General features: G+C 40.2%; 1 protein-coding gene across 16 annotated transcripts in view; it reads left to right on the top strand.

Moving 5' to 3' along the window:
- LIMCH1 (LIM and calponin homology domains 1) overlaps positions 1 to 26,284 on the top strand; it is a 342,754-nt gene that overhangs the window by 230,989 nt on the left and 85,481 nt on the right. For all 16 annotated transcript variants that reach the window (XM_008017546.3, XM_038008594.2, XM_008017545.3 and 13 more), the window contains 4 exons: positions 10,209 to 10,315; positions 15,502 to 15,532; positions 17,530 to 17,640; positions 25,064 to 25,259. In XM_008017546.3, the coding sequence (XP_008015737.3) occupies positions 10,209 to 10,315; positions 15,502 to 15,532; positions 17,530 to 17,640; positions 25,064 to 25,259 (445 nt within the window). The remainder of the gene's footprint in view (positions 1 to 10,208; positions 10,316 to 15,501; positions 15,533 to 17,529; positions 17,641 to 25,063; positions 25,260 to 26,284) is intronic.

Below are 26,284 nucleotides of genomic sequence, written 5' to 3'. Positions count from 1 at the left end.
AGGCTAACTGTTCCATCTGTGTTATTTCCTCCTCCTAGTCCTTGTTCTTTTATAGAATGACAAAGAGGTGGGGATGCTGAAGCTCTAGGCAGTGGCCTAGACTGGATCACGAAGCAAATAAGGCAACAAGGGGAGAGAGAAATGGACTGAGAGAAAAGAGCAAAGTCTGGAAATGAAAGAGCAGATGTTATAGGAGAGAAAGAATGAGAATCCTAGAAGAATAGGGACTAAGGTCAAAGAGGAGGCGCATTTACTTCTTATGCCCCAGTTATTGTTGTTCTAGGTGATATCTAGGTTAAAAGAGAGCGACAGAACACTGCAAAGGCCCTGGCAGGAGCTCACCTGGCATGTCTGAGGACCCGTGAGCAGGTGCCTGGTTGAAGCCGCATCGGGGGTGGTAGGTAGGGGAGAGCCTTGGAGATGTGATCAGAAATGTTGTGGGTAACAGGTTCTATAGGACTCATAAGGACATAGGCTTTTAGAAGAGAAACCTGGGACAGAGAAGGGTTAGGCTATTCAGCCAGGAAGGGGCAGAGCTGGGATCCTCAATGTGGTGGTGTGACATTTGACTCCAGACACACAGTGCTTCCTGAAACAGTGCTCTGGGCTGGCTTCCCTGGCACTGTCTCCCCTAGTTCTCCTCCTCCTTGTGTTTGCTCCTCTTCAGGCATGATGAACTCATCCTCCTCTAACTGTCCTTTACATGTGGATGATGTCTCTGGGTTAGCCTTGCTCGTTCCATGTCTGACCTCTCCCAGGAAATATCCTGCTTTCCCTTGGTTTCTCCTGTGTTCCTGGGTTGGTGATTCCCAAACCTACGTATTCTGCAGGGGCCTTGCTTCTCTACTCCAAACCCAAATATAAGTCCCTGATGAGCTGTGGCTCTCTAAATATAGAGTGCTCCCAATTTATTTCCCTTCCTCACAGATCTCCTCTTGCTCCTGTTCCTTAGGACGATCTCAATGGCTAAAAACCATGGCATTACCTGAAACCCCATCTTTCCCCTCGTCCTCTATCCCCACATCTGCTCAATGGCCAATCCAAAGAGAGGTGTTCATATCTGCCCCCTCTTGTTTAGCTCTCCCTGAAATCTTTTAAAATTAGTTAATTAATTAATTAATTAATTGTTTTGTTTTGGTTTTGAGACAGGGTCTCGCTCTATTGCCCAGGCTGGAGTGTAGTGGCCCAATCACGGCTCACTTCAACTTCTGCCTCCCAGGTTCAAGCCATCCTCCCACCTCAGCCTCTTGAGTAGTTGGGACTACAGGTGTGCACCACCAGTCCCATCTGATTTTTTAAATTTTTGTAGAGATAAGGTTTCGCCACATTGCCCAGGCTGGTCTCGAACTTCTGGGCTCAAGCGATCTGCCTGCCTCCTAAAGTGCTGAAATTGCAGGCACAAACTACCAGGCCACGCCAGGCCTGGGATCTTAAATGGACCCTCTCCTCCACTCATTGGCTCTCTCCCACTGCACCTGACATCTTTTCCCAAAAGAAAGCTAGGATCCCAGGACTCCTGTTCTCATGAACTTGTCTGGCTTCCCCACTGCCCAAAGAATAGCCCAGATCTTTAGCAGGACACTCACAGCCCTCCTCTGTCTCACCTTTCATAGTTCTCTTCCCCTCCCACCTCCCCTTTTCTCTTCTGTGATACACTGCGCTTCTGCTCATTTCCCATCCATAAAATGTTTTCTTCTGCTTCAAGCAGCCACCCAGCTGCCACCTTCTGGGTCAAACCTCCCCAGAATTCCCCCAGGCAGAATGAGTTGCTCTTTTCTCTCAGTGGAAGAGCTGGTATCCTCATTAAGTGCTCCTGGCAAATAAAAATGCATTGAAAGGCTGGCAAGTGCTGATTGTTGTTGGACATCAGCCAGTCACTGGAGTGTGACTGTTACCCATACAGGCTGAGGCAGCAACTGTGAACACACGGCAGGTACAGGAAATCCCCAAATTCTATTAATTACGGGGTAAGTTCCTAGAGATATTTTGGTGATGTATTCCTTAAGTTCTGAGTTTCTTAATTGCATTTCTGTTAAAGGGAGTTTGCTTCAAATGTAGAAAACCTAACCAAAACCATGTTTAAAAGAAAAACAAGTCTTATAGGTAGAATAGAAAAGTAACATTATTGTTGGTTGTGGATTTCCTAACAAGATCTGGGTCTTCTGTGATAGACTTGCAAATCTGAAAGTCTTTCTGAGGTATGCTAGTCCTTATTAAAATTTATTCTTTCTTTTCTCATTCTCTTGCTTGCTTGCTTGCTTGCCTGCTTGCTTGCTTGACAAGGTCTTGCTTTGTTACCTAGGCTGAAGTGCAGTGGTGCGATCATAGCTCACTACAGCCTCTACCTCCTGGGCTCAGGTGATCCTCCCACCCCAGCCTCCTGAGCAGCTGGGACTACAGGCATGCTCCAGCATGCCCAGCTAATTTTTTAAAAAACATTTTATAGAGAGAGTCTTGCTCTATTGCCCAGGCTGGTTTTGAACTTCTGGCCTCAAGGGATCCTCCTGCTTCTGCCTCTCAAAGCACTGGCAATACAAGTGTGACCCACTGCACCTGGGCCTTATTAAGATTTTTAGGACAAATATTTCTTGTAGAAAATATATAAAAATGAGAACTTCAAAAGAGGTAATTCTAGTTTACATTTTAATATTTTCCACCTAGTCTTTTCATTTATAGAAACTGAGAATTATATGGATGCTTTATGCATATATTGCATTTTAAATATCTGGCAGTAAAGGTGTCTGGATTCTTTTGAAACCCAGATGAGCACTCCCTTCATTTTCTGTGAACCCAAATCCATGATCATGTTGATCTTTCCCTAACGGGGTAAAAGAAATAAAGCCAAGAAGGTTGGGCACAGAAGGGAGCTTCTCATTCCCTGTCTGGTTTCCATAGAGAACTACCAAATGCAGGGTGTCTGTCCCAGAGCCAGAAAGCTGCTTGCTCTGTGCAGGAGATAAAGGAAAGAGAGAAACCTTTTTTCAGATGGAAATGACAACTGAAGAAAGAGAAAGGTAGCAAGGAGCTTCTTGCTTGCCTTCAGAAGAAAAGAGGAAGAAGGGCCTGGATGAGGCCCCCTCCTCCTGCTCCTTCTCCCTCTGATAGCACTGCCATGGGCTGAGGAAACCTTCTGTAGCTGTTGGGATCCTTGATCCAACTGTTGTCAGAGGAGACGTGCACCTGGCATCTCTGAATATGTTTTCCCACTGAAGTGTTCTGCCCAGCTTTTAGGTTCCATCATGTAATTCCTACTCTTCTTCATGTGTACTTTGGATGAAGTAGGCTTTTCTGGTCTGAACTTAGAACCACCATGCAAGGATTTATATCTGTGGGATAATTACAAATGATGGCTTATAAGCAGCTACCTTACTAATGACTTTTGGTATGTAGCCTGCCCCTAAATTTGAGGCTGTTTGTATAAAACTGCCAAGCTGGTGGTTAATAACAACTGAGTAACAATAGCAGCAACTGTCTTTTTTTTTTTCTTTGCCATCTCCTATGTAACTGGCAAGTGCTATACCTACACAGTGTGCCTGTTTTTCATAGATGGATAAACTGTTTTTCATCATCGCATCTTCCATGGTCCTTTCATGGTGCCTGAGTGAACAAGAATGTCTTAATAAAAACTTCCATACAGTGAGTGCCCAGAAGGTGCCAGACACTGAGCTGTGTTCTTAATGCATGTTTTCTTTAATTATGACATCCCTACAGGTCGATAGCATCCCCCACCTTACGAGTTAGGTATCTGAGGATATGAGGATCAGAAAGGTTAGGAACTATGCCCAAGGACACGTAGCTAAGAAGCAGACAAGGCTTCTTACTGGAAAAGCTTCTAACTGGAAAAGCTATTTGTGCCCTGTTCCTTGATATATTTGTTCTCCTGCTTCTGTTTTCTAATTTGATGTCATAACTCTGTTTATGTGTATCTTGAACAATTCCAGTTATTTGATGGATTGTGAAGACTAAGGAATTCTGCTTTTTTCATTGTTACAGATACCTAGAAGAGTACATAGCACATTGAATTGAGTTTATTTAAATATTTAGTGAGCACTTGGTACATGTCAGGAACTTTGCTATACTCTGGGGTAGAGACCATCCTGGGCTATTCCCTCACCTTGCCTATGGAGTGAGAAAGGAAAGGGAGTGAGTTGCAAGGATGTCTTTAGAGTAAGAGGCCCTGGGAAGGTAGCAAGCTCAGGTCTTACCATAGCCCTTGGGGAATGTTTTTATACACAGGGCAAGCCCACAAATCAATGAAATGAGAAACCACTGGCCCATGAACAAGGAGGGTTTAATGTATGGAAGTTACATAAACAGTGGTATAAATCCATATATTAATATTAGTCTAGTACAAAATAGACTCTTTGAGGAATTTTATGTTATGTCTGTCTGTTGAATTGAGACTCATGCACTACTTGCCAATTAGCCAGAAATGGTGACTTTCCATCAGTAGCACCTGAGGATTTACCTCATGACTTTGCGGTGGTCATCTCAGAGGTGACAACCATTTTTCCTTGAATTTTGTGGAATAGATTTTTACTAATGAAGTCACAATCCTACCTAGTCGAATTTATCTTTTAGAAATCCAAGAACCTTTTCTCACAGACTTTTTTGGGAAAAATCTCAAACATACAGAAAAATTCGAAGAAAGGTATGGTGAATAACTGAATACAGGGTCAGCCAGCTACGGCCTATGGGCCAAATCCACCCAATGCCTACCTTGGTAAATAAAATTTGTTAGAATACAGACACACACGTTTGTTTACATATGATCTGGTTACAACAACAGTGAATTATTTTAACAGAGACCACCATGTGGCCCACAAGGCCTAGAAGATTTACTATCCGACACTTTATAGAAAAAGTTGACTGACCCTTGACCTAGATTCACTGCTTGTTACTGTTTTACTATTTGCTTTATCTCTGTCTTCACAGACAGGCAGACATAGTCACAACCTCTCTCTCTGTCTCCCTTCCCCCACACGTGTGAACATATATACACATGCATACTTTTTTTTTGAACCATTTGAACATTATGTTACTGACATTATGATAATTCACCCCTAAATAATTCATATGGATGCTTAAAAATAAAGGCAGTCTCTCATATAAATGCAAAATCATAATCACACCTAAAAAATTAACATTCATTCAACAATATCATCCAATGTGCAGTTCATATTTAAATTTGACTTTTACACCCTCACTTAGTTTTTCCTCTGGGATCTGGGGTCTAATCAAAGATCATGCATTGCATTTGGTCATGATGGCTTTGATCGCCAATTTTTGTTTTATGTGACATTGACTTTTTTTGAAGAGTCCTTTAAATACTTCTTGCAAAGATGTATGGGTTTGTTAGCTCCATGATAGTAAGAGCTAAATATATAGCCATTATAGTAAAGCAGTGTCTTGTACTTCTTTTCCCTTGGGATAGAGACACTTTTAGTGTTTGGCTTCCAAAGTTAACACACTAAGATGTGGGCTTTGCTGGAAATTGTAAATGTGGAAAAATCTCAGTGTGAACAGCAAGGCAGATGAGAATTCACAGGATGCATTTTATGTAATTGAAGGCACAGCCCTTCTCGCTTGCTCCAGTGGCTGCCCTTGCTAGCTCTTGGCTGGGTGGCTCTTCCTTCTGGCTTTTCTTCTGCCTAGGGCCTGGCTCCCCTCCAGCATCATTAGGTTGTAGCAAGAAGCTGGAAACAGACCTGCAGTTATTTAAATCTTCTAGCCCAAATTGTTTGGGCTGGCTGGCAGCACAAAGCTTTTGTGTTTGCAGGCTGCGTGCTGAACATAGCATGGTGTTCAAGGGCGGGTCTGTGCGTCTGCAATGCACATAGGAGGAGCACCCTGTTGAGAATCTGTGGGGGTCACAGTCATGCACCTCTTAGGGGACTATATGCTGGTCACAGGTCTTGTCCTTTATTGGGATGTCAAATGATTCCCAGAGAGTGTCAACACTTCCTTTGCTTTCCTCTGGGCAGAAAGCACTCAGAGCTTAAAGACCAATCAGTGGATACTTGCACTCTCAAGTGAAGACTCACCTGGCTCTGTACTAGTCACTCTTTGGTTTGGAGTTGCCTCATTGGGTAGTTAAAGGGTTTGTTTACTGTTCCTGAATGGTAGAATTGTACGTGAGAGGTGCACATGTTTTTGAATGTGGTATCCTCAAGATTGTTCAAGGCTAGAGTCAGTGGAGAATTTGAGAGTCACAGAGCCAAGCAAGTTAAGAGAGTGCATATTTATGTGTGTTTGTTTGCTGGTGGGCGGCAAGGGGGAAGAAGAACATCATAGAGAAAGAGAAGAGACAAGAAGAAAAAAACTGAAATGGAAATTTCAGGAAGGCTGAATTCAGAATAAGGCACCTGGAAACTTGGAGAGGTGGGAAAAAGAATTGGCACTTTTCAGACTTAGATTTTTAACATCTGGGGAAACGTCCCCCCGCCCCCCCCCCCACTGTGTGGAGTTAATTGGAAGTTGGATTTAGTAGCAGGGTGACTGGTATGGTGTATAACCTCTCTGTGCCTCAACTACTCCTCTAGAAAATGGAGACAATAACAGTGACTGCTGTGTATGGCTGTTTTGAAAATAAACGAAATAATCCATAAAGATCCTCAGAACAGACCAGGTAGATAGATGGCAAATGCTTAAAGAGTGTAAGCTACAAACGTTTAGTTTATATTAATAAGTGCCCCATTGGTGAATATATATGGTGAATTATATTCACCATAATGGTCTGATATCTAAAGCCTTCACCTATCTTTAACCTATTTTCTTAACAATAATGAGTAAATTTTTTAAAGCCTTTTAAAAAAGAATTCACCAACTGCGCATGGTGACTCATGCCTATAATCCCAGCACTTTGCAGGGCCAAGGAGGGCAGATCACTTGAGCTCGAGACCAGCCTAGCCAACATGGTGAAACTTCATCTCTACTAAAAATACAGAAATTAGCCAGGCATGGTGGTTCATGCCTGTGGTCCCAGCTACTCAGGAGGCTGAGGCAGGAGAATCACTTGAACCTAGGAGGTGGAGGCTGAAGTGAGCCGAGATTGCATACTACACTCCAGCCTGGGTGACACAGTCGGACTCCATCTCAAAAAAAAAGAAAGAAAGAAAGAAAGAAAAAGAAATTCACTGGCAAACTTTTGATTCTCATATTGACAAAATATGTTTCTACTTTTTAGCAATAGTTTATTGTACTAACTTTTTATCTCCATATGTGCTCATAAATATTCCAATAATAACAAAGTAGGTGACTTTTATTCCTTCTTCTTTTTCTAACCAATCATTTACATGTAAGCATACCAAGTGAACATCCACATGTACTTATTCCACTGGCAATAAGAAAAGCAAAATTCCAGGGAGAAGATTTTGCTGTCTCTGGAAAATGATGTGACCCAAATTGGAAGTCTGAGTACTGAGTAAAGACAAGTGTGGAAGCAAGTAAGACTGGCGTGGTTGGCATAGCTAAAATCAGTAATACATTGATATGTCTTGTGATAACACAGTTAACTAGAAAAAAAGGTGGAAAACAGTTTATTTCAAGTAACTGAAATATTGGGACAAAATAAGTATTTTGAAAGGAAAGATGTTGTATTTAAATTAAGTAACAGGATGATCAATGCACAACTAGAAAATTTGGATCTGTTAGAAAGGACTCCGTATCACCACTTTTTTCATTCCTTGCCTTCTTTCCTTTTCTTTTCTACCTAGGACAGGGTCGATCAATGAAGCATATACGGCAGAGAAAGTGGAAAACTGTAAAACTCAGGGGATGGGAGGGAACTCTTACATTTGATAATTTAAAAATGTGGAAAGTGACTGAAGGAGACACTGGTGAGGGTATAGGTGACTTCAGACTTGATCTGAGCAGCTAGCTCACTGTCAGCCTCTGAGAGTTCTTGTGAACGATGGCATCTCTTGCCTGCTGAAAAAGACTGAGGAAAACATCCTGGGATGAAGGCACCCTCGTTGGGAGAAAATAAGGTTGTAGTAACTCCTCATTGGTCTCCCTGTCTCCCATCTTGTTCCTTTGAATACTTTCTTCACACCATCTACCTCCCACCAACCCCACCTGCAACAATCTCCTTCCACCATAGATCTAGGCTTTCACTTCTCAGATACAGCCCCCTGTGACATTCTGCAACTTGCCTTCCATGGCCTTCGAGGCCTGTATGATCAGCCTCTACCTGCATAGCCTCATCTTCCTTTGGTACTGGCCTCAGATTTTTATGCTTGAATTCTTCACATAAGACATGTTGTTTTGCACCTCCATCCTTTGGGGGCTGTGTGATCTTGGACAGTTTGATAAATTGTTCTGTGCCTTAGATCACTCATCTGTCAAAATTGTTCATAAAGTTGTACACGAATTAAATGCGTGAATATATGTAAAGTTCTTGGAATAATGCATGGTGAATAATAAGGGCGATGGAAAGGTTAGCAACTTATTGCTGTTGTTATTTTGAACCTGGATGTATTAATTTTTTATTACTGCATAAACCTAATGTGTTTAAACACCCTTTGGTTATCTCTAATTTTCTGAATGTCAGAAGTCTGGATATGGTGTAACTGGGTTTTTAGCTCAGGGTCCCACAGGACTGAAATCAAAGTATTAGTGCGGGCTGAGATCCTATCTGAACATCTTCCAAGCTTCTTCCAAGCTCATGTGGTTATTAATATAATTCATCCCCTTGCAGCTGTAGAATTCATGGCCAGCATGAATTCTGACCTCACCTTCTTCTAAGAGATTCCCTGATTAGGTCAGACCCAATCAGATAATCTTTCTTTTGATTAACTCCAAGTCAACTTGCTAGTGATATATCACAGAGTGATAGCCCATCATATTCACAGACTTCACTTGCACTCAAGAAGAGGTGTGTACATTGCGGGCAGGATTCTTGGGGGTTATCTTAGAATCCAGACTACAAACTGGGTAACTGGGAAATATCTTTTCTGTTCACTCAGTTGAATTGCACGTGGGTGAATATATGATTCTGTAATCACCATCATTTCAGATTTTTGTAGCATCTTTCTCACAGCATTCAGATGGATTCACATCAGTCTGGCTTCTGGAGCCAACATTCCCTACCCTGTAGTTTTCACTAACCGACAGGGTCAGTTACCACCTTCAAAAGTCTTTTAGGAAGAGGACAGTTAGAGACTTGTAACTGATAAACCTCTTGACTAATATCCTGGAGTTCCAAAAGGATGACCCACAATTTGCAGTCCCTTTCAGAACCATTTGTTTGTACTTAATGACTTAAAATAGATAGAGACTGACCCCTCCTTAATTGTCAATGGTGCCTGCCAATTCAGAGTAAATTTGTATCTGCTAGAGAAAATTTCACTTTCTTTTGACAGTCTTTTGCATTAGTATTTTAAAAGCTTTCCCTGTCCTTTTTTTCTCATTTCAATTAAGTCTAGTTTTTTTTTTCTTGCATTTAACCCAGTTTATAATCCACAGAGGTATTACTAGTCAACACCCATAAAGGTATTACTAGTCAAAACCCATAAAGATGTATATACAACAAGACATGGACAAAGAAGCAATAAGGAATACCTGTTTTTGAGTACAGTTCCCCCTAACAATGTTAAGTTTTCCTTTTCTTGTTTTTTTTTTTGTTGTTGTTGTTTGTTTGTTTTTGTTTTTGTTTTGAGACGGAGTCTTGCTCTGTTGCCCAGGCTGGAGTGCAGTGGCGCGATCTCGGCTCACTGCAAGCTCTTCCTCCCGGGTTCATGCCATTCTCCTGTCTCAGCCTCCCGAGTAGCTGGGACTACAGGCCCTGCCACCACGCCTGACTAATTTTTGTATGTTTGGTAGAGACGGGGTTTCACCATGTTAGCCAGGTTGGTCTCGATCTCCTGACCTCATGGATCCGCCCGCCTCAGCCTCCCAAAGTGCTGGGATTACAGGCGTGAGCCACTGCACCTGGCCTAAGTTTTCCTTTTAATGGCATTTTACTTGTAGTTTTATACAAATGTGTCAAGCTAAAGGGAAAAATGAATCTGGCATGGCTGTGGGTTTGGAGGTTTGAAGTGTCTGTTTATCTGGCATTTCCTAACAAAGTATGATTTGTTATGCAAGCTATGATTTAGACCTGACCATAGCTGCCTTAGTGACCAGTATCCCTACAGCAACTTGGGAGGGGCTGGTTCATAAAGATAATCTAAGATAATATAGACTTGGATTTCTTTTTTTCCTTCTAGGACAATATTATCTTATTCTTGAGAGGTTGTAAAGAGCTTGGCCTTAAAGAATCTCAACTTTTTGACCCGAGTGACCTCCAGGATACATCCAACAGAGTAACAGTCAAGTAAGTAAAGCATGATTTATATTTAAGGGAGACTCCTTTTTAGTTTGATTTGCAATTTGTGATGATGTTGTAAGTTCTAAGAGACAGAGAATTGGTTATGCTTAATAAAATAAAAATGTGAAGGTAAAAATCAACTTTCGAAACAACTCACGTTGGCTTTCCCTCTGTGCATAGCTTTCATTCCAATCATAATTTTTTTGAATGCAAAAATCTTGCATATAGAGTTTGAATTTTGAAGAGAAGGAGAAAAATGTTAAATAAAGCTTAACAGAGAGGCAAGAAACAAATAGGCACAGAATCAGTGTGTTAGACAGAAACTTTTATTGGCACCAATTGAGCATTTGAATAGGCTCTTGGAAGGTAAACAGATCTGAACTCTGCTATGCAAGGAAGGCATTAGATTTTGGAGAACTCACTTCTTCATTTACAATTGTAACTGTCTTCTCATATGTGTCGGTGATCAAGTTCTTTGAAGATGGATCATTGGCACTTTGACTATATCTACTTAATGAGCCCTGTTTGGGCCAAATAAGTCTTAGAGCAGAGTGTCACAATAAAAGAGACAGCAGTGTACTTCGTGTACAGAAATAGCTTGTGACCAGGGTATGAGATGGCAGAGATAACTTTCCTATAGTTTAGAAGTTCTTTAGATCCTGCTGATTTCATGTAAAACATTTTCCACTTTAGCCAAACAATGTTTGATATGGATATGCCTGAATAATAAACATAGTTTCATAGATAGGGTCTGTGAATTAGTAACTTTTCTTCTTTTGATTGTTTTTGGAGTCATTTTATCATGAAAGAACAGAAAAGGGAGAGAAGCCAAAATTCAGAGCTGTTAATTTTATACTATTTGCTTGATTTTATACTATTTGCTTGATTTTTATACTATTCGATTTATACTATTTGCTTGATTTTTATGCGATTTGGTTTTATACTATTTGCTTGATTTTTATACTATTTGATTTTATACTATTTGCTAGATTTTTTTTATTTTTTAAAAAGGATGAGGAAAAATAGGAAAAAAGTGACTACTGGATAAAATAAAATTTGGATTTTATATTGGATTTTATGATTCATGACTGGGAATATGGGGGAATCAGTGGTGATCTATTATCTAAAATTACTTTTCTGTTGTCAATGTGCCATTCTTTAAAACTTCTCTGGGAAAAATTTTAGCTAAGCGAAAAAATAACAGAGTAAAATTTAGGATATTTGAATATGGAAACCACACTAAACCTCATCTTGGTCATCACATGCCCCATTTATTATTGTACTTAAATCTATCCTCTATAAACCATTGTTCACTTTAGGAAATTGTTTTAGGTTCTGCCTCATCTCCCATTCATAGTTTCACCCGGGTGGCAAGTGACCAGAAACTTTAGTAACTGTGCAGCTTCGTAGGTAATAATTAGTCACACACACATTGCTTGGAGGGTGAAGGAAAGGTCACTTTGAAAGTGTCTGCTGCTGCATTCATTTTTTTTTTTTAGAGCCACTTTAAATCAATATGTTACTAAACCAGAATTCTGAGCCTGATTGGTTTTAAAAATTCAGAACTCGTATCACCTCTATTGCTTATCTACAAAAAACTAGGCATCAGGAAAATGAGGATCTAGCCCTAGGTCTGCTGCTCACTAGATCTGAAGCCCTGGTTAAGCTCCCTTCTTCAGCAGGCCCCATGTATTCGTCTCAAAATGGAAACTGGACAGAATATTCCATCTGGTATGATTCTAGGTAAAGCTTGCTCAGTGCAGATATGGGAAGATGGAACAACCGACTTGTAAAGAAAGAAACTTTAAATCAAGGTGTGGAAAGAAACCTAAAGGGGAAAATGTCACTTAGGCAAATGATACGTGGATACAGTCCCTTCTTAGTTACTGTACCATCTTTTTGTTTTCCTGTCCATTTTTCCTTCTTTTTTTTCTGTCTCCTTTTCTTCCTTCTGCATTCTCTCCCTTTTTAATCCTGTCTTTCTTTCCATCTGTCTCTCCTTTTGTATGTCTTCTCCTCATTTTCTTTTTAATGTCTCCTTCACTTGACTACTCTTATTTTCTTTAGGCAATACTTTGCCATCACATTCCCCCATGACCCTGGCATTTTTCATTCATCCATTCAACAAATGTTTGCTGAGCAACTTCTATGTGTTAGATACTTTTCATCACTGGAGAAATAGAATGAACTCAGATAGCCAAGGTCTTCTGCTCATGTGGAACTTACAGTCCAGTGTCAAGAAACGAGAAGCAAAGAAGTAAACAAAGAAGATCATTGCAGGAAGTGATAAGTGCTGAGAAGAAAATAAAATGGAGTAATAAGCAAAAGACAGTGGCCAGTCCAGAGGTGGCTGAGGGTGGCTTCTCTGAAGTGCTGGCATTTCAACTGAGCAATAACTGGGTGCTGAGACACACATGGGAAGGAAGAACAGGCTGTGGGAAGATCTGTAGGGCATTCAGGACAGAGAAAGAGCAGGTACAAAGGCTGGGGAAGAGGAAGAACGACAAGCTTCATGTTTAAAAGAAAGAAAAGTAACTGGTGCGGTTGAAGGATAATGTGTAAGGACGTGTGTGGTGGGCGTGGCAGTCCACAAGCGGGGTAGGATGTTGAGCTCAGAATCATTATAGAGAAAAAACATTTTACTGTATGAGTATTTCAAAGAACATAAAGAATTTTAGATTAAAATGATTCTATAAATTCACTTACAGTACTTAGAAAGTTGTTTATAGTTTTGGTAAGGAATAGAGTATGGAATAAACTATTGAATTTCATGTATTTTTGATAAGTGATGCTGGTTTAATTTGGCACTGTGCAGGGAATGCTTGTAACATATGCAGATTTTGTAAACTAAGGTAGTTAAAGTAGAACTGCTATATTTCTCTGTTGTCCCTCTGAGAGTTGAGCAGCACATCTGTAGACACAGAGAGGAGCACCCCATTGCCACCAATTACTAGTGGAAGCAGTAAGGTATAGGGATAGATCCCACAGAGGAACTTTGGATGGTTTTCTGGAAGTTGTGTTTTAGAAAATACTCTTTCGTTTAGCTTTCATGAGAGGCAGTTTTTCTTGTGTGGTTTTTTTTTTTTTTTGGTAACTTGAGTAGACCAAGAAAAAAAAAAAAAAAAGGAAAAGCCTGCAAGTGATTACTGCGTGTGTAATTTAGTGAACTCTACCTGTAATGGATGCCAGACAACCTTGATGGGAAATGAAAGTATAATCTAGACAGGCACACAGCAAGTATCATTCCAGAGAATCAAAGCAACTGGATGAAAACATACACAGGCTCTGGATTGCTCCCGAGTATCTCTGTCAAAATTTGGAAATATTTCCACATAATAGGTGGGAGTCATTCAACAATGTACCAAGCACAGTTTTTAGCACTGGGTTACAGTCTCAATGAACTTTTATCATCAGTGCAGAAAAAGCTCTATGTTCCCTATTCTTAATTTCTTTTCCATAAAAGTTTCAAATCTTTTATAGATTTTTAAAAATCTGGTTTCTTTCTTAAATTAAAAAAACCCTAGCAGATTGGGAGGCCAGGGCGGGCAGATCACAAGGTCAGGAGATGGAGACCATCCTGGCCAACATGGTGAAACCCCATTTCTACTAAAAATACAAAAATTAGCTGGGCATGGTGGTGCGTGCCTGTAGTCCCAACTATTTGGGAGGCTGAGGCAGGAGAATCGCTTGAACCCGGGAGGTGTAGGTTGCAGTGAGCCGAGATCGCACTACTATACTCCAGCCTGGTGACAGAGCGAGGCTCAGTCTCAAAAAACAAAAACAAAAACATAAAACAACAAAAAACCCTACCAGATATCCAAGCAGGTAAGGTCATCCCACTTTTTTCCCCTGTTAAAAACAGAAACATGAAAACATTTTTTAAATCAAATCCAAACTGGACTAATGCTTTCAATCTAAGTCCTTGTTGATGGTTTATTTCCATGGTATACTACTTGCTTTCTATTTCTTCAAATTTCAAAGGACTTAAAATGGTCCATTTATTCATTAATATGTACTTTAGGTCAATATATGCTGCAGTGAAGTAATCAGGGTCTAAATACTTTAAGGAATTCTTGACTGGTTTATGTGATAGACTTATACTCCTTTCCCCCTCACTGAAGTTACTGTGGAAAAAAGAAGTGCAGTTTGTTTTTTCTACTGTTTATTTGTTGACGTGTTAAAAAAAAACTTTGAAATAATTTTGCAGGAACTCTTATGTTTCATTGTATGAATATTTCGAAGTAGCTTTTCTGTTTATAGTTAGAGAGTAAACATGGGTGCATATTTGAGCATGCATGTGTGTATATTTGAACATAACAAGCATATTTTCCTGCTTATGGCTTATTCCCAATGCTAATTTATATCCAGAGCAGAAAAGAACAAATATTTGGATAGGATTGCTTCTTGTACACATATTTTCAGGTCTGTCTAATTAAGTAAGGTTTCAGACCTGTGTTAAAAATACTTGCATTAAGATTTTGGACGTGCAGTCGGATTTCAGTTTGACGGTGGTCTATGATCAAGGCAGAATCTTCAATGGTTAATCTTTGAGAATACAACTATGAACAGTCCTAGTTCTAATTGGACTTTTTCTATTTCCAGACTTTATAAAGCATCATCTTTTTTTTTTTTTTTTTTTTCTGAGATGGAGTCTCGCTCTGTCGCCCAGGCAGGAGTGCAGTGGTGCGATCTCTCCTCACCACAAGCTCCGCCTCCCAGATTCACACCATTCTCCTGCCTCAGCCTCCCAAGTAGCTGGGACTACAGGCGTGTGCCACCATGCCTGGCTAGGTTTTTTTTTTTTTTTTTTTTTTTTTTTTTTTTTGTATTTTTAGTAGAGTTGGGGTTTCACTGTGTTAGCCAGGATGGTCTCGATCTCCTGACCTTATGATCTGCCCACTTCGGCCTCCCAAAGTGCTGGGATTACAGGTGTGAGCCACCGTGCCCAGTCAAGCATCATCTTTTTATACTATACTGTGGAACTTTAATCCCACTTTGTCCTTCTACATTTTGTTTTCTAAGTAATTTTATTCAGTGCCCGAAATCACAAAACTTAAACCTTAAAAAATAATACATTCTTCTGATCTCATTATATATGTTAGCTTCGAGTACATCTTAGTGGCATTTAAGGAAAGATCACAATTTAGAATCTGCTATTCTGACAATATTTTCTTTTCCCTTTCCTTGACTAGGAGCCTTGATTATAGTAGGAAGCTGAAAAATGTAAGTGTTTTAACTTCCAAACTTGTATCTTTGATGGTTCAAGTGTAAAATTTAGCTAAATTCAATGCTTCTCATATGCCTTGCCAGAAAAAGTCCTTAGAAAGAAGTATATGTGTATTTCATAGAATAATTAATGACCATGATAGAAATAAAAATAGTAAATTGTGTATGTGTTGGGCTGGGGTGGTGGTGGTTCTCTTTATTTAGATAAGTGCTCAATCCAGAAATAAACAAGTGAAAGCTTGTGCTCTGTTTATGCTTTGTTTATGATTCAGTTTCTTAAACACAAAACGATCAGGCTCAATACTAACATTAGCCCCTTTCCATTTGTAGGCACAGATAGGATTATTAAATTAAGCAGTTTGGCAAATTGTTGTAGGGTAAGATCTGCATAATATGAATAGTGTTGACTGCCATGAGTCTATACTCTGTGTATTTTGTCCTCCTTTTAATCTTTTGCATTTTTATTAGTACTTGCCAAAATGAACTTTTTGTAGATCTTATTTTCAAAAGGCAAGTATGTTAGTGCTGTTTTATTTTCAGTTTAGATTGAGGAATGAAAGAAGTTACATTCTGCCTCTAAAATTTTAAAATTGGCTGAAATCTCTTTTAAAAAAAATCTCCCCAGGTGCTATCATATTTGATTGACATCTTTTTCCTCCTCTGTAAAACTAGAGGTATATGCCATTTTCATCATAAAATTTTAAACAAATCAGAAAACTTTTAACCTAAAACACAACAAATCTTTTTTCCATTCCCCCATTATACCTTTTAAGATAGCCTCATACTCTCAGCACTCATTAGTTATTTTATGGTCCTAGTTAATGTCCTGACATTTGAATCTCTGGAAATTTATTTGTAAGCAATCAGTTCAAAAAGATGTTCCGGAAGTTTTGAGGGGCTCATGAAGTAAAATTTTCCCACAGAGGTAGAAAACGGAATCACCTCTTAGCATCAATGCGTATAACCATATTTTGGGTCTGTCCCCAGCTGAATTCATGTAACTATATCATGTTGTCCAAAGCATTTTCTGGCCTACCAAGTAGAAGGAGGCACAATAAGTACTTCCCATCCTGGCTGAAGCAATAAGACAGAATGTGAAAAGAAAATACTCCTCTTAGCTTCTACATGGGCCTCAGTTCCCTGTAATTCAGTGTGAAGGAGCTCATCTTCAGCTGACTCTGCTGGGTTTCATGGGAAGTGAACATGAGGAGGATTTACTTTTGTGGACAGTTTCTTCGGAAATACAAAACAAAATTAACTTGGGACTGTAGCTTCAGACCATTGAATACTCATAGACATTCTTAAATATCCAAGGTGGTTTAATTGGTAGCAAGCCTTGTCAAGGCTCAAAATTTCCCATCTCAGATTAATGGGAATCTAACTATACCCCCAGAGCTAGGTATCTGCAGATCACATTCTTCATGACACTGCTTTCTTTCTACTTTAATTAGATATATTGTATTGATCCTGTGCTTGGAAACACTAATTAACCTTTATCACTTGTTTGGGATTTTTTTTTTTTTTGCCATTGACCTTAGCAGAACCTCTGTGCCCACAAGTAGAAATTATGGGCCTTCAAAAGCACCTTTCTCAAAAGGAATTGACAGTCTCTTTCATTGCTTCTCTGGATAAAGATTCCAAAGCATTTTTGAAAAATTTTGCTGCCTAATTGTGAAACTTTCACTACATAAAAATAATGTTGGTGGATTTATTTTTCCTTCTTGCTGACTTAGAGATCATTTCCTTACAACCTAACTTTTCCTAACATTGGAGTCGTTTTAACTACTGAACCATGTTTGTGTTGACTGACATGGCATTGGGTTCTTATTAAAGTGATTTTACATTTAATGAATACCTCATGGGTGGTGGTTTTTTAAAATCAGTGTAAATCAGCTCTTTCCTTCCTGCCTTCCTGTTAGTGGTGCATTATTGACTCCTTAGTTTCAACGTCATTCTTGAGGGAAAAATCTGCTCTTGTGCGTTTTGTTCCACAGGTATTAGTTACCATTTACTGGCTGGGAAAAGCAGCGAATAGCTGCACATCCTACAGCGGAACGACACTGAACCTGAAGGAGTTTGAAGGATTGTTGACTCAGATGCGAAAGGTAACTTGGCTTTTCTTCTTTATCCCTGAGCGGTAGACAAGGTGGGAAAGCTACACATTTACTTGTTTTTAAGATTACTGGAGTACTGGGTTGTGGAATGGTATGGGCCAAAGATAGGCACTCAGGAAAATGATCACTTGTCTTACCAATAACGTCTTTGCCTCACACATCTCACACCTACCTGTGCTTTCATACCCTTCACAGAACAGGAGTTCTGAGCTCCTTCCAACTTTTTAATTCCAAAAGAGCAAATTCAGTCTGTCAGTATATGCCTTTGTATGCCAAGAAGCTCAGTGCTTGTTTTCTTGGGGAAATAATGCTTGAATTAAACAATGCAGTATTATGCAAAAATGAAGACTCGCTCTGCACTTTCGTCCTAAAGGACATTTTGCTTACCCATTGGGGCCTTGGTGTGGGTGAAGTTAACAAGAGCCAAGCTCTTACCTTGGCATACACTCTGGACAAGCCGGGATACTTTAAATGCATTCTCCTCTAGCATGTGCATGTTATGGTCACTGTTTTTGAATGACATAGGAATTTGGAAAACATTTCATACATTGTTAAAAGCTTCATTTGTTTCTTTGAGTATAGAAAAGACTGACCTAAGGTAGGGATTTGTCAAGGAAACAGTTGGATGTTTCATGTGTACTTGCCTGAGGGTTTCATGTGAAAGTCCACCAATATATGTAACTCATACAAATGGCTAGTACATAGTATTACCCAAGAGAGGCCCTCCCAACCCGCCTTAGTGAGCAGATAAGGCTTATTTATAATCGACTGCCATGCACTTTTTCTATTTTTTTATTTTTTTGAGATGGAGTCTTGCTGTCACCCAGCCCGGAGTGCAGTGGCGCAATCTCAGCTCACTGCAACATCCGCCTCCCAGGTTCAAGATTCTCCTGCCTCAGCCTCCCAAGTAGCTGGGATTACAGGCATCTCCCACTAAGCCTGGCTAATTTTTGTATTTTTTGTGGAGACAGGGTTTCACCATGTTGGTCAGGCTGGTCTTGAACTCCTGACCTCAGGTGATCCACCCACCTCGGCCTCCCAAAGTGCTGAGATTACAAGTGTGAGCCACCACACCCGGCCCCTCCAGGCATTTTGGATAAAGTCCACATTAGAGGACAAATAATTGAGGCCTTACTTGTCCTCATTTCTCTAGCATGCAAAATAAGTGAACTAGAAACATTCAGTTCCTTGCAATTTTTCTTTTAATACTGAAAGCAAGAATTGGTTCCAATTTTCTAAACATTTATTTTCCTTTCCTTAAATTAAAGCTAATGGTCCTGATAGTTCTTCACATTTGGCTAAGGCCAGTATGGCTCATGTATTTATAAATGGACAAAGCTTTCATATTGGTCATAACGCACATACACAAAGTATTTTAAGCTGAATTCCTTTAAAAATAAAATAAACACACATACACAATGAAGCACAACTCATTGCTTCTCAGTCTCACCTCTTATTTGTCCTTTAATTTCTCATCTAATATCCAGTCTGGATTTGAGAAGTCTAAATGTTTATTGTTTTTATGTTAAATTTGGACTTGAATAATAATAGATGGGTCATCAAGCTTTGTCTCACAGTTCCCCTGCTGGATTCTGTTGGAATCTGATTTATTCTCATGATTAACATTTCTTACTACTAGTCCAGCTCCTGTAGAATCTGAGAAGCTATTGGTTTCTTCAGCTCTCCTAGCTTCTCTTTCTACAGTTAGTTGCTTCAACTGCTGTAAAATGACCTGTTGTTAACAGCTGTTACCATTTATGTTGAATGTAGATAACATCACAGGACATGATGGAGTAAGTAGTATCCCGGGATACATGACTCTTAGCAAAAATGGCCAGCCATGATACTGCCATATCTCCATCTAGAGAGAAAATGATTTGAACTTCACTGATCTATCCAAGCACCTGGAAGTACTAGTTTTATAGGTAATATATATAATCTCATTTTGTCAGTTAGGATCGGGTTCAGCTGGGAAACGCAAAAGCCTCAAAATAACAGATAAAATAAGAGAACAATTTTATTTCTAATTCACTTAAACGAGACGTGGACATGAGCAGTCCAGGGCTGATGTGGGGATCCATGTCTTTTCACCAACAGAAGGCCCAAGCTTCTTTGTCTTTTTGTACCAACATTCTCAACCCATGGCTCTTCCCCTGCTGATCCAAGATGCCTCTTCAGGCTTTAGCCATCGCATCCACATTCAGCCAAGAGAAAGGAGGAGTGGCGGGGAGAAGATTCCATGCTCTCCATTTAAACACACCTCTGGGAAATTACACACTACACACATACTTACATCTTACAGACTTGAACTTGGTCATGCACCCATACCTAGCTGCAAGCAAAGACTTGGGAAAAGTAGACTTTATTTCAGCTAAAAACTGTAGGCATTTTTATTAGGAGAGCAGATATTGAGGGACAACTGTATTCTCTTCTGCACATATGCAGGCTGAATAAATTCTTTTCTTTCACAAAGGAGATTATCCACAAATTTTTATATTCATTTTTCTACTGGGTGAAATGTGCGTAAAAATGATACAATAGGGTGTAACTTGTTAAGTTCTGTAGTAAAGGTGACCCAGGTAGAGCCCTTGGCATAAAGTCTGGCATGTATTCATAGATTGTTGCTATTGCTGTATTTTTTTAAAAAGGAACTCTGAAGTCATAGTGACAGTGGCCTTTCACTGAGACTGGATATGTCGGAAAAGTCCTTCCAAAGGAAGTGGCACTTCAGCTGAACAAAAAGGATTTACTACAAGAATATTAAGATTGAAGGGACACCCATGGGAACTAGGGTGACCCTAGAGATTTTAGGATCTTTCTCTCATCTCTTATCTCTCCTTAAACTCATTCTTTCTTCCTACAGGCAAACATTCCCTTATAACAGGGAGCGTGGCCAATATCATCCCCAGGACTACTTGCTTCTAGCTCCTTGCCCAGAAAAGCAAGGGAATTCTTTCCCCTGGCCGCAGGTGTAAAATTCCTAGTAATATACCCTGACCCTGTGTGGACCTTATTCCTGAAGCAGTCACTGTGATCAGGGGCAAGTGATACCATGACTGGCCCAGGCTATTCCTGTTTCAGTGGGTGAGGGGTATTACAGGAAGAAAGGGAAAAGGGGAGGGAGCATGGTGGGCAAGCAGGTGCAAGATTTCTGCCTAAAAGAGCAACCATCTCAATTTCTAGTCCCTCAACCCACCTTATGTTTTCTTCATGATACTTATCATCCAACTTTGTATTCATTGGTGTTTTTCTGCGTATTTTTTGTCTTCTCTACTGGAACTTAAGGCCCATGAGGACAGGGTATTTGTTGACTTTCTGGAATGTTTTGGAATAGAAGCGTGCCTGTCACACAGAAGATGCTCAGTAGATATTTGTGGAATGAACAACTTCCACAACCAGAGGATGGTGGGTGGAGAGTGGCTGAGCAGGCTGGAAAAGTAGAACCCTAAAGCCCTTTAGATCAGGGTGAGCCGCCTTACAAATCACAAAGGGAGCAGAAAAATGTTGAGCGGTAAAAGAGAGGCATCTGGAGTTTCTCAGAAACGGTTAAGTCATCCACCAATCCTACCTGGTTCTTGTTATGTCTGAGAAAGGGGGACAGGAAGAAGATGAGTAAAATAATCCCAAAATTTCATGATGCTAGTAGTTCTCACCCCTTCGTTAATATACTTTGACTAGAATAACTCAGTAGCAGTTAGCACAAGGGACTGAGATTCTAGATGAAAAGCAGAAACAATGTTAATTAGAGCCCAAGAAAGGAGAATGTAGATATGCTAGTCTCTGTTGGTTTATATCTTCTACTCGCCCTCAGAAGCTTCACTTTAAGTGACCAGAAAATGAGATATGGTGACTTGATGGGAACCAATAGAATTGCCCATCCAGCTGATATCCTTATTTTTATTTCTGGCTGAAGAGCCAGCCTGTCACTTCACCCTGAGCTTCCTAGGGACGAGCTTGGCCGAGGATAGCCATGGGTGGCCTGGTTTTCACTGTTTCAACTGGCCGTGCCATTCAGCTCCCAGCTCTTGCTCTTGGTCCAAGGTTTGATTCTTGGCTTTCTACACAGCCATGAATATAACAGCCTTTCTGTTTTTCCTTCCCATAACTAGCTGTGAGAAAGCAGCTAACGCTCCAAGAGGCATGTCGACGTTCTCCTTTCTTCTCCTGTGGTTTGTAGGGTGAGGGTGGGGAAGACATTTGGGCCTGTGGGGAGCCTTTCTGATATTATTTTCTTGAAAACCCAGTTGTATAATGGCTGCACCAAGGAGCTTGTAGTTGTGTCATTTCCAGATGTGACCAGCGGTCTGGCTTCCTGAGTGTCTGCCTTCCCTGATGCGAAATTAGGCTCAAGACATCTAGACATGGGATATAAACGAAGAAAGAGATAGAGGAATATCAGGTTGTGTGGAAAGTTGTGTCCTTAGCTACATTTATAAGTGTTTTATGATTTGTATATATTGAAATTTACCTATTTGAGAGAATAAATTGTACTAATTATAACTATAGCTAACACTTTCAGAGTACTTGTTCTGTAATAGGCATTTTTCTGACTACTTTCCATGTGTGAACACATTTAACCCTCCCAGCAACTCTATGAGATAGGCGTTATTATTAGTCCCATTTTACAGATGAGAAAAGTGAGGTCTGTAGAAATTAAATAACTTGCCTAAGGTCACACAACTGGCAAGGGGTAGAGCCAATATTTAAACCCAGCCAGTCAGGATTCGGAGACCATTCTCTTAACCATTACCCTAAACTCCCTCTCTTTTGCACTAATCATGCTCCATATAACGTTTCAGTCAACAGTGGACAGCATATATACAGTGGTCCTAGAAAATTAAAATGCAGGTTGAGTATCCCTAATCTGAAATCTGAAATGCTCAAAATGCAAAACTTTTGAGCAAAGACATGACTCTGAAAGAAAGTGCTCACTGGAACATTTTTGGATTCAGGTTTGGGATGATGCTGAACTGGTAAGTGTAATGCAGATATTTCCAAATCCAAAAAAAGTCAGAAATCCTGAACAGTTTTGGTCCCAAGCATTTGGATAATGGAGACTCAATCTGTGGCACATTTTTACTGTGTGTTTTCTATGTTTAGATATGTGTGGATGCGCAAATACCATTGTGTTGCAGTTACCTACAGTATTCAGTACAGTCACATGCTGTACAGCTTTGCAGCATAGGAACAATGAGCTGTACATATAACCTAGGTGTGTAGTAGGATCGGCCATCTAGGTTTGCGTGAGTACACACTATGATGTTTGCACAACAGTGAAATCTCCTAATGACATATCCCTGTCATTCAGCAACACACAACTGTATTTATAGTTTTGTGATCTAGTCATAATAGCGTTTAGCTGAGGAACATAATCCAGGTTAGCATCATCTACAGAATAAGGAGGCAGTAAGTGTCTAGTAGTAGAGAAGATGCTGATGCTGGAACTGTAACTGTATCGAAGATGACCAGATATTTTCAGGTATACCATTTGGGATTTGGAGACAGAGTTTTGGGTTGGAATCACAGCTTTGCCACTAACTATGTGATCTCAGTCAAGATACTTAACCTCTCTGATTCTTATTTTTCTCTTCTGTAAAATAGGGATAATGCTAACCATGTTGTAGGATGAGTGGTTGTGAGGATTAAATAACATAATATGCAAAAAGCATCAAGTATAGCCACAGACACATAATAAGTGATCAATAAAAGTGACCTTTGTTTTTTAGCCATTTGGCCTATTCTCAGTAGGTAAATAATCCAAGATGATTACTTGCGTTTCCAAAGAAATTAAATATGAAACCATATCCAATTTGGGTCTGTAATTTTCAGTGAGTCATGAGTTCTTCCTTTTCCAGCTAGTCAGGCCTGGCTTTTGTTCAAGTTCTGGTTAACTTTTGACCTAAGAGTAAGCTACCTTAATTTCCATAACTGGAATTTCTGCCTTCCTCTGGAAGGTCATGCTGGCTCTACTCACCCAGGCCATTTGACAACCTATTCTTCAGGGCATCAATCAGTCCTCAGTCTGGAGGCTGCAGGGTGCTCCTCTCAGTCCTGCCCTTGTCCTCTTGCCCACTCCCTTCTCTTGATGCAAAGCTGTGTGTGTCTTGTAAATTACAGCCACTCTGTTCCCCCCAAAGGGCCTCCTGCTGCGGAGTATGTCAGAGGCTCTGGATATAATTGATAGAAGCAGCCAGCAAAGGCACTTCCTGCAAAGGCATTGGCTCCCGTGGGCATCCTAGACAGTTTAGACCAGTTTCCAAAACTACTAACATGAAGAATATTTGTTTTTCCTTTCTATCGGGAATGCGGAGGGGACTTTCGCGAGCATCCCAGGAAATCTACAGTGTGGCATTCCAGTCTTTGCGGATGAGAACATGCCTCTCTGCCAGTGTTATCCACAGTCCTAATTTTAAGCGACAGTCTGGACGATATTAAATTGAGGTTTATCTTTGAGTGACCAGAGTTATTTTTGTTTTAGTCAGCCTGGACTATTGTAATTAATGCTAAGACACTGGCGGGAACAAGGCTTTTATTATAATACGAGGGTGAGGATGGCTTTGACTGACCTTTCTTCTGCTGGAGTTTCAGTGTTTTAGTATGTGCTGCTTGTGCTGGAAAGAATTTATAATCACAGGCTGTCAAAGACAGCCATTGTTCTCCCTGCTCTGAACATGTGGGTCAGCCACAAGTGCTTTCAGCTCCCCCAGCGCCAAGAGCTGGCCGAGAGCGAGAGCATGCCTGGATTCTTCTGAGGCATCAGGAAAAGCGTTTTGCATATTTTTCATTGCTTTTTTTTTTTTTTTTTTTTTTTTTTTTTTTTTTAACTTTTTGCCTCAGAAAGACAGCTCCCTTTCAGAGCAGGAATTTCCCTTCAAGGTAGCAGGAGATGAATGCGCGCTGCTCCAAGATTTTACACAACTGATTCTGCAGCAAAGACATATGCTGCCTGTATTTGCCAGATAGCATAAACAGGAGCAAAAGTTGTACAGCTAAACCAGGGGCTCATTCCCAGGACAGACATGCAGTTATGGATTCCGAAAGACAAGTCAAGGTTAAGGTTTTGGTTTTTTGTTTGTGTTTTGGACTATCATTGTACTGTTGTGAATCCAAACTTTGTGATCCTTTCTTCTAATTCTTTCTCTACTTTTTTTTTTTTTTTAACCTAGGGAATATGAGTTATTTGGGGATTTTTAAAAAAATGTGCATGATTTTCTGATTGGGAAAGTTGCAGCAAAGGAGGCTTGAGGAACAGAGTGATGACTTTTCAATGATGATTGATCCTGTAACTGGTTGCCACAACCTTTCCATTCTGATGTGATATGCAGGGGTTTTTTTGGAGACCACTGGAGACCCATCTTCCTGATAGTGCAGGCTAGAATTATGTCTGTAACCCTTTCATTTTCTTTTTGAACAGGAGACTGATGACATTGAGAGTCCTAAACGCAGTATCCGAGACAGTGGCTACATCGACTGCTGGGATTCCGAGCGCAGCGACTCCCTCTCTCCTCCTCGCCACGGCAGAGATGATTCCTTCGACAGCCTGGATTCCTTTGGCTCCCGCTCTCGGCAGACGCCTTCACCAGATGTAGTCCTCAGGGGAAGCAGCGATGGTAGGTTGGAGTCTTAATAAACTGTCCATCTTGGAATTAAACTTTTGCAGGGCTGCACTGCGGCTGGCAGAGGGATGGGCACTGGGAAAGCAGGCTCCATATTCACCTTGCTGGAACTTAGTAATTCTCTAAACTGGCAGAAAAAAGAAGTCTTTGAATGTTGTTTTTCATGGTCCTTAGAATTTTGGTTGGCTTTGCCAGGAGTTTATTTGAGCACTGCCTCAGTGAGCATATCTTCTATTGGAAAATGTGTTACATCATTCCTCCCTTGGTCTCAGTGAATCAAGACACTGTGCAGACCATTAGCTCATAAAGTATGTTGGAGGTTTATATACTCTGGGCATGAGGAAGGGAAATGTTTGAGTGAGTACCACACTATATAAGTGAAAATGGATCAACTTCCAGTAAACTGGAAATGAACTGCACACACTTTGGAAAGTTCTGAAGCCTGGGATTGTGCAACTTTAATTGGCATGGTTTTTGGCAATCTGTTTGATGCTTATGATACCTGACTGGTATAGCTAGCACGATGCAGGTGGCCGTTAATGTATAGTGCACAACCCAGGCTGCCTGCTTGTTCTGAAGCTGGGATTGATTTAAACCCTGTAGGTTTTATATCACTTGGAAGAAATGATCATTTTTCTTTACAAAAATGTGTAATCATGTAACTTGATATAAACATAATGCCTGTTTTTCAGAAGCTATTTGTCTTACTTATCTTGTACCTTTGTACTTTTAGAAGGAAAGATGGTTTGGTTCTACATATTCTACATATAGAAACTTGCAGAAAATCATGAGGGCTGGTGGGAAATTTTTAAATTGTTTCCTTTTTTAATGTATTGCTTGGTTGATGCTACTATATCTAGCTAATATATCTTAAGCCTGCTCTGAGATCAGAATTATATTTTGTAGCTAAAAGATCCCTTCCAGCTATAAAATTCTGTTACGAAAATACTTGACTATTTAATGTGTCCAGGATCTAAGTTAATTCCTTGGTACACAGTATCTCATTTAGTCCTCAGCTG

This window comes from Chlorocebus sabaeus, chromosome 27 (assembly GCF_047675955.1).
Source record: "Chlorocebus sabaeus isolate Y175 chromosome 27, mChlSab1.0.hap1, whole genome shotgun sequence".
Lineage (NCBI taxonomy): Eukaryota > Metazoa > Chordata > Mammalia > Primates > Cercopithecidae > Chlorocebus > Chlorocebus sabaeus.
This window is presented reverse-complemented; position numbering and strand designations above follow the sequence as displayed.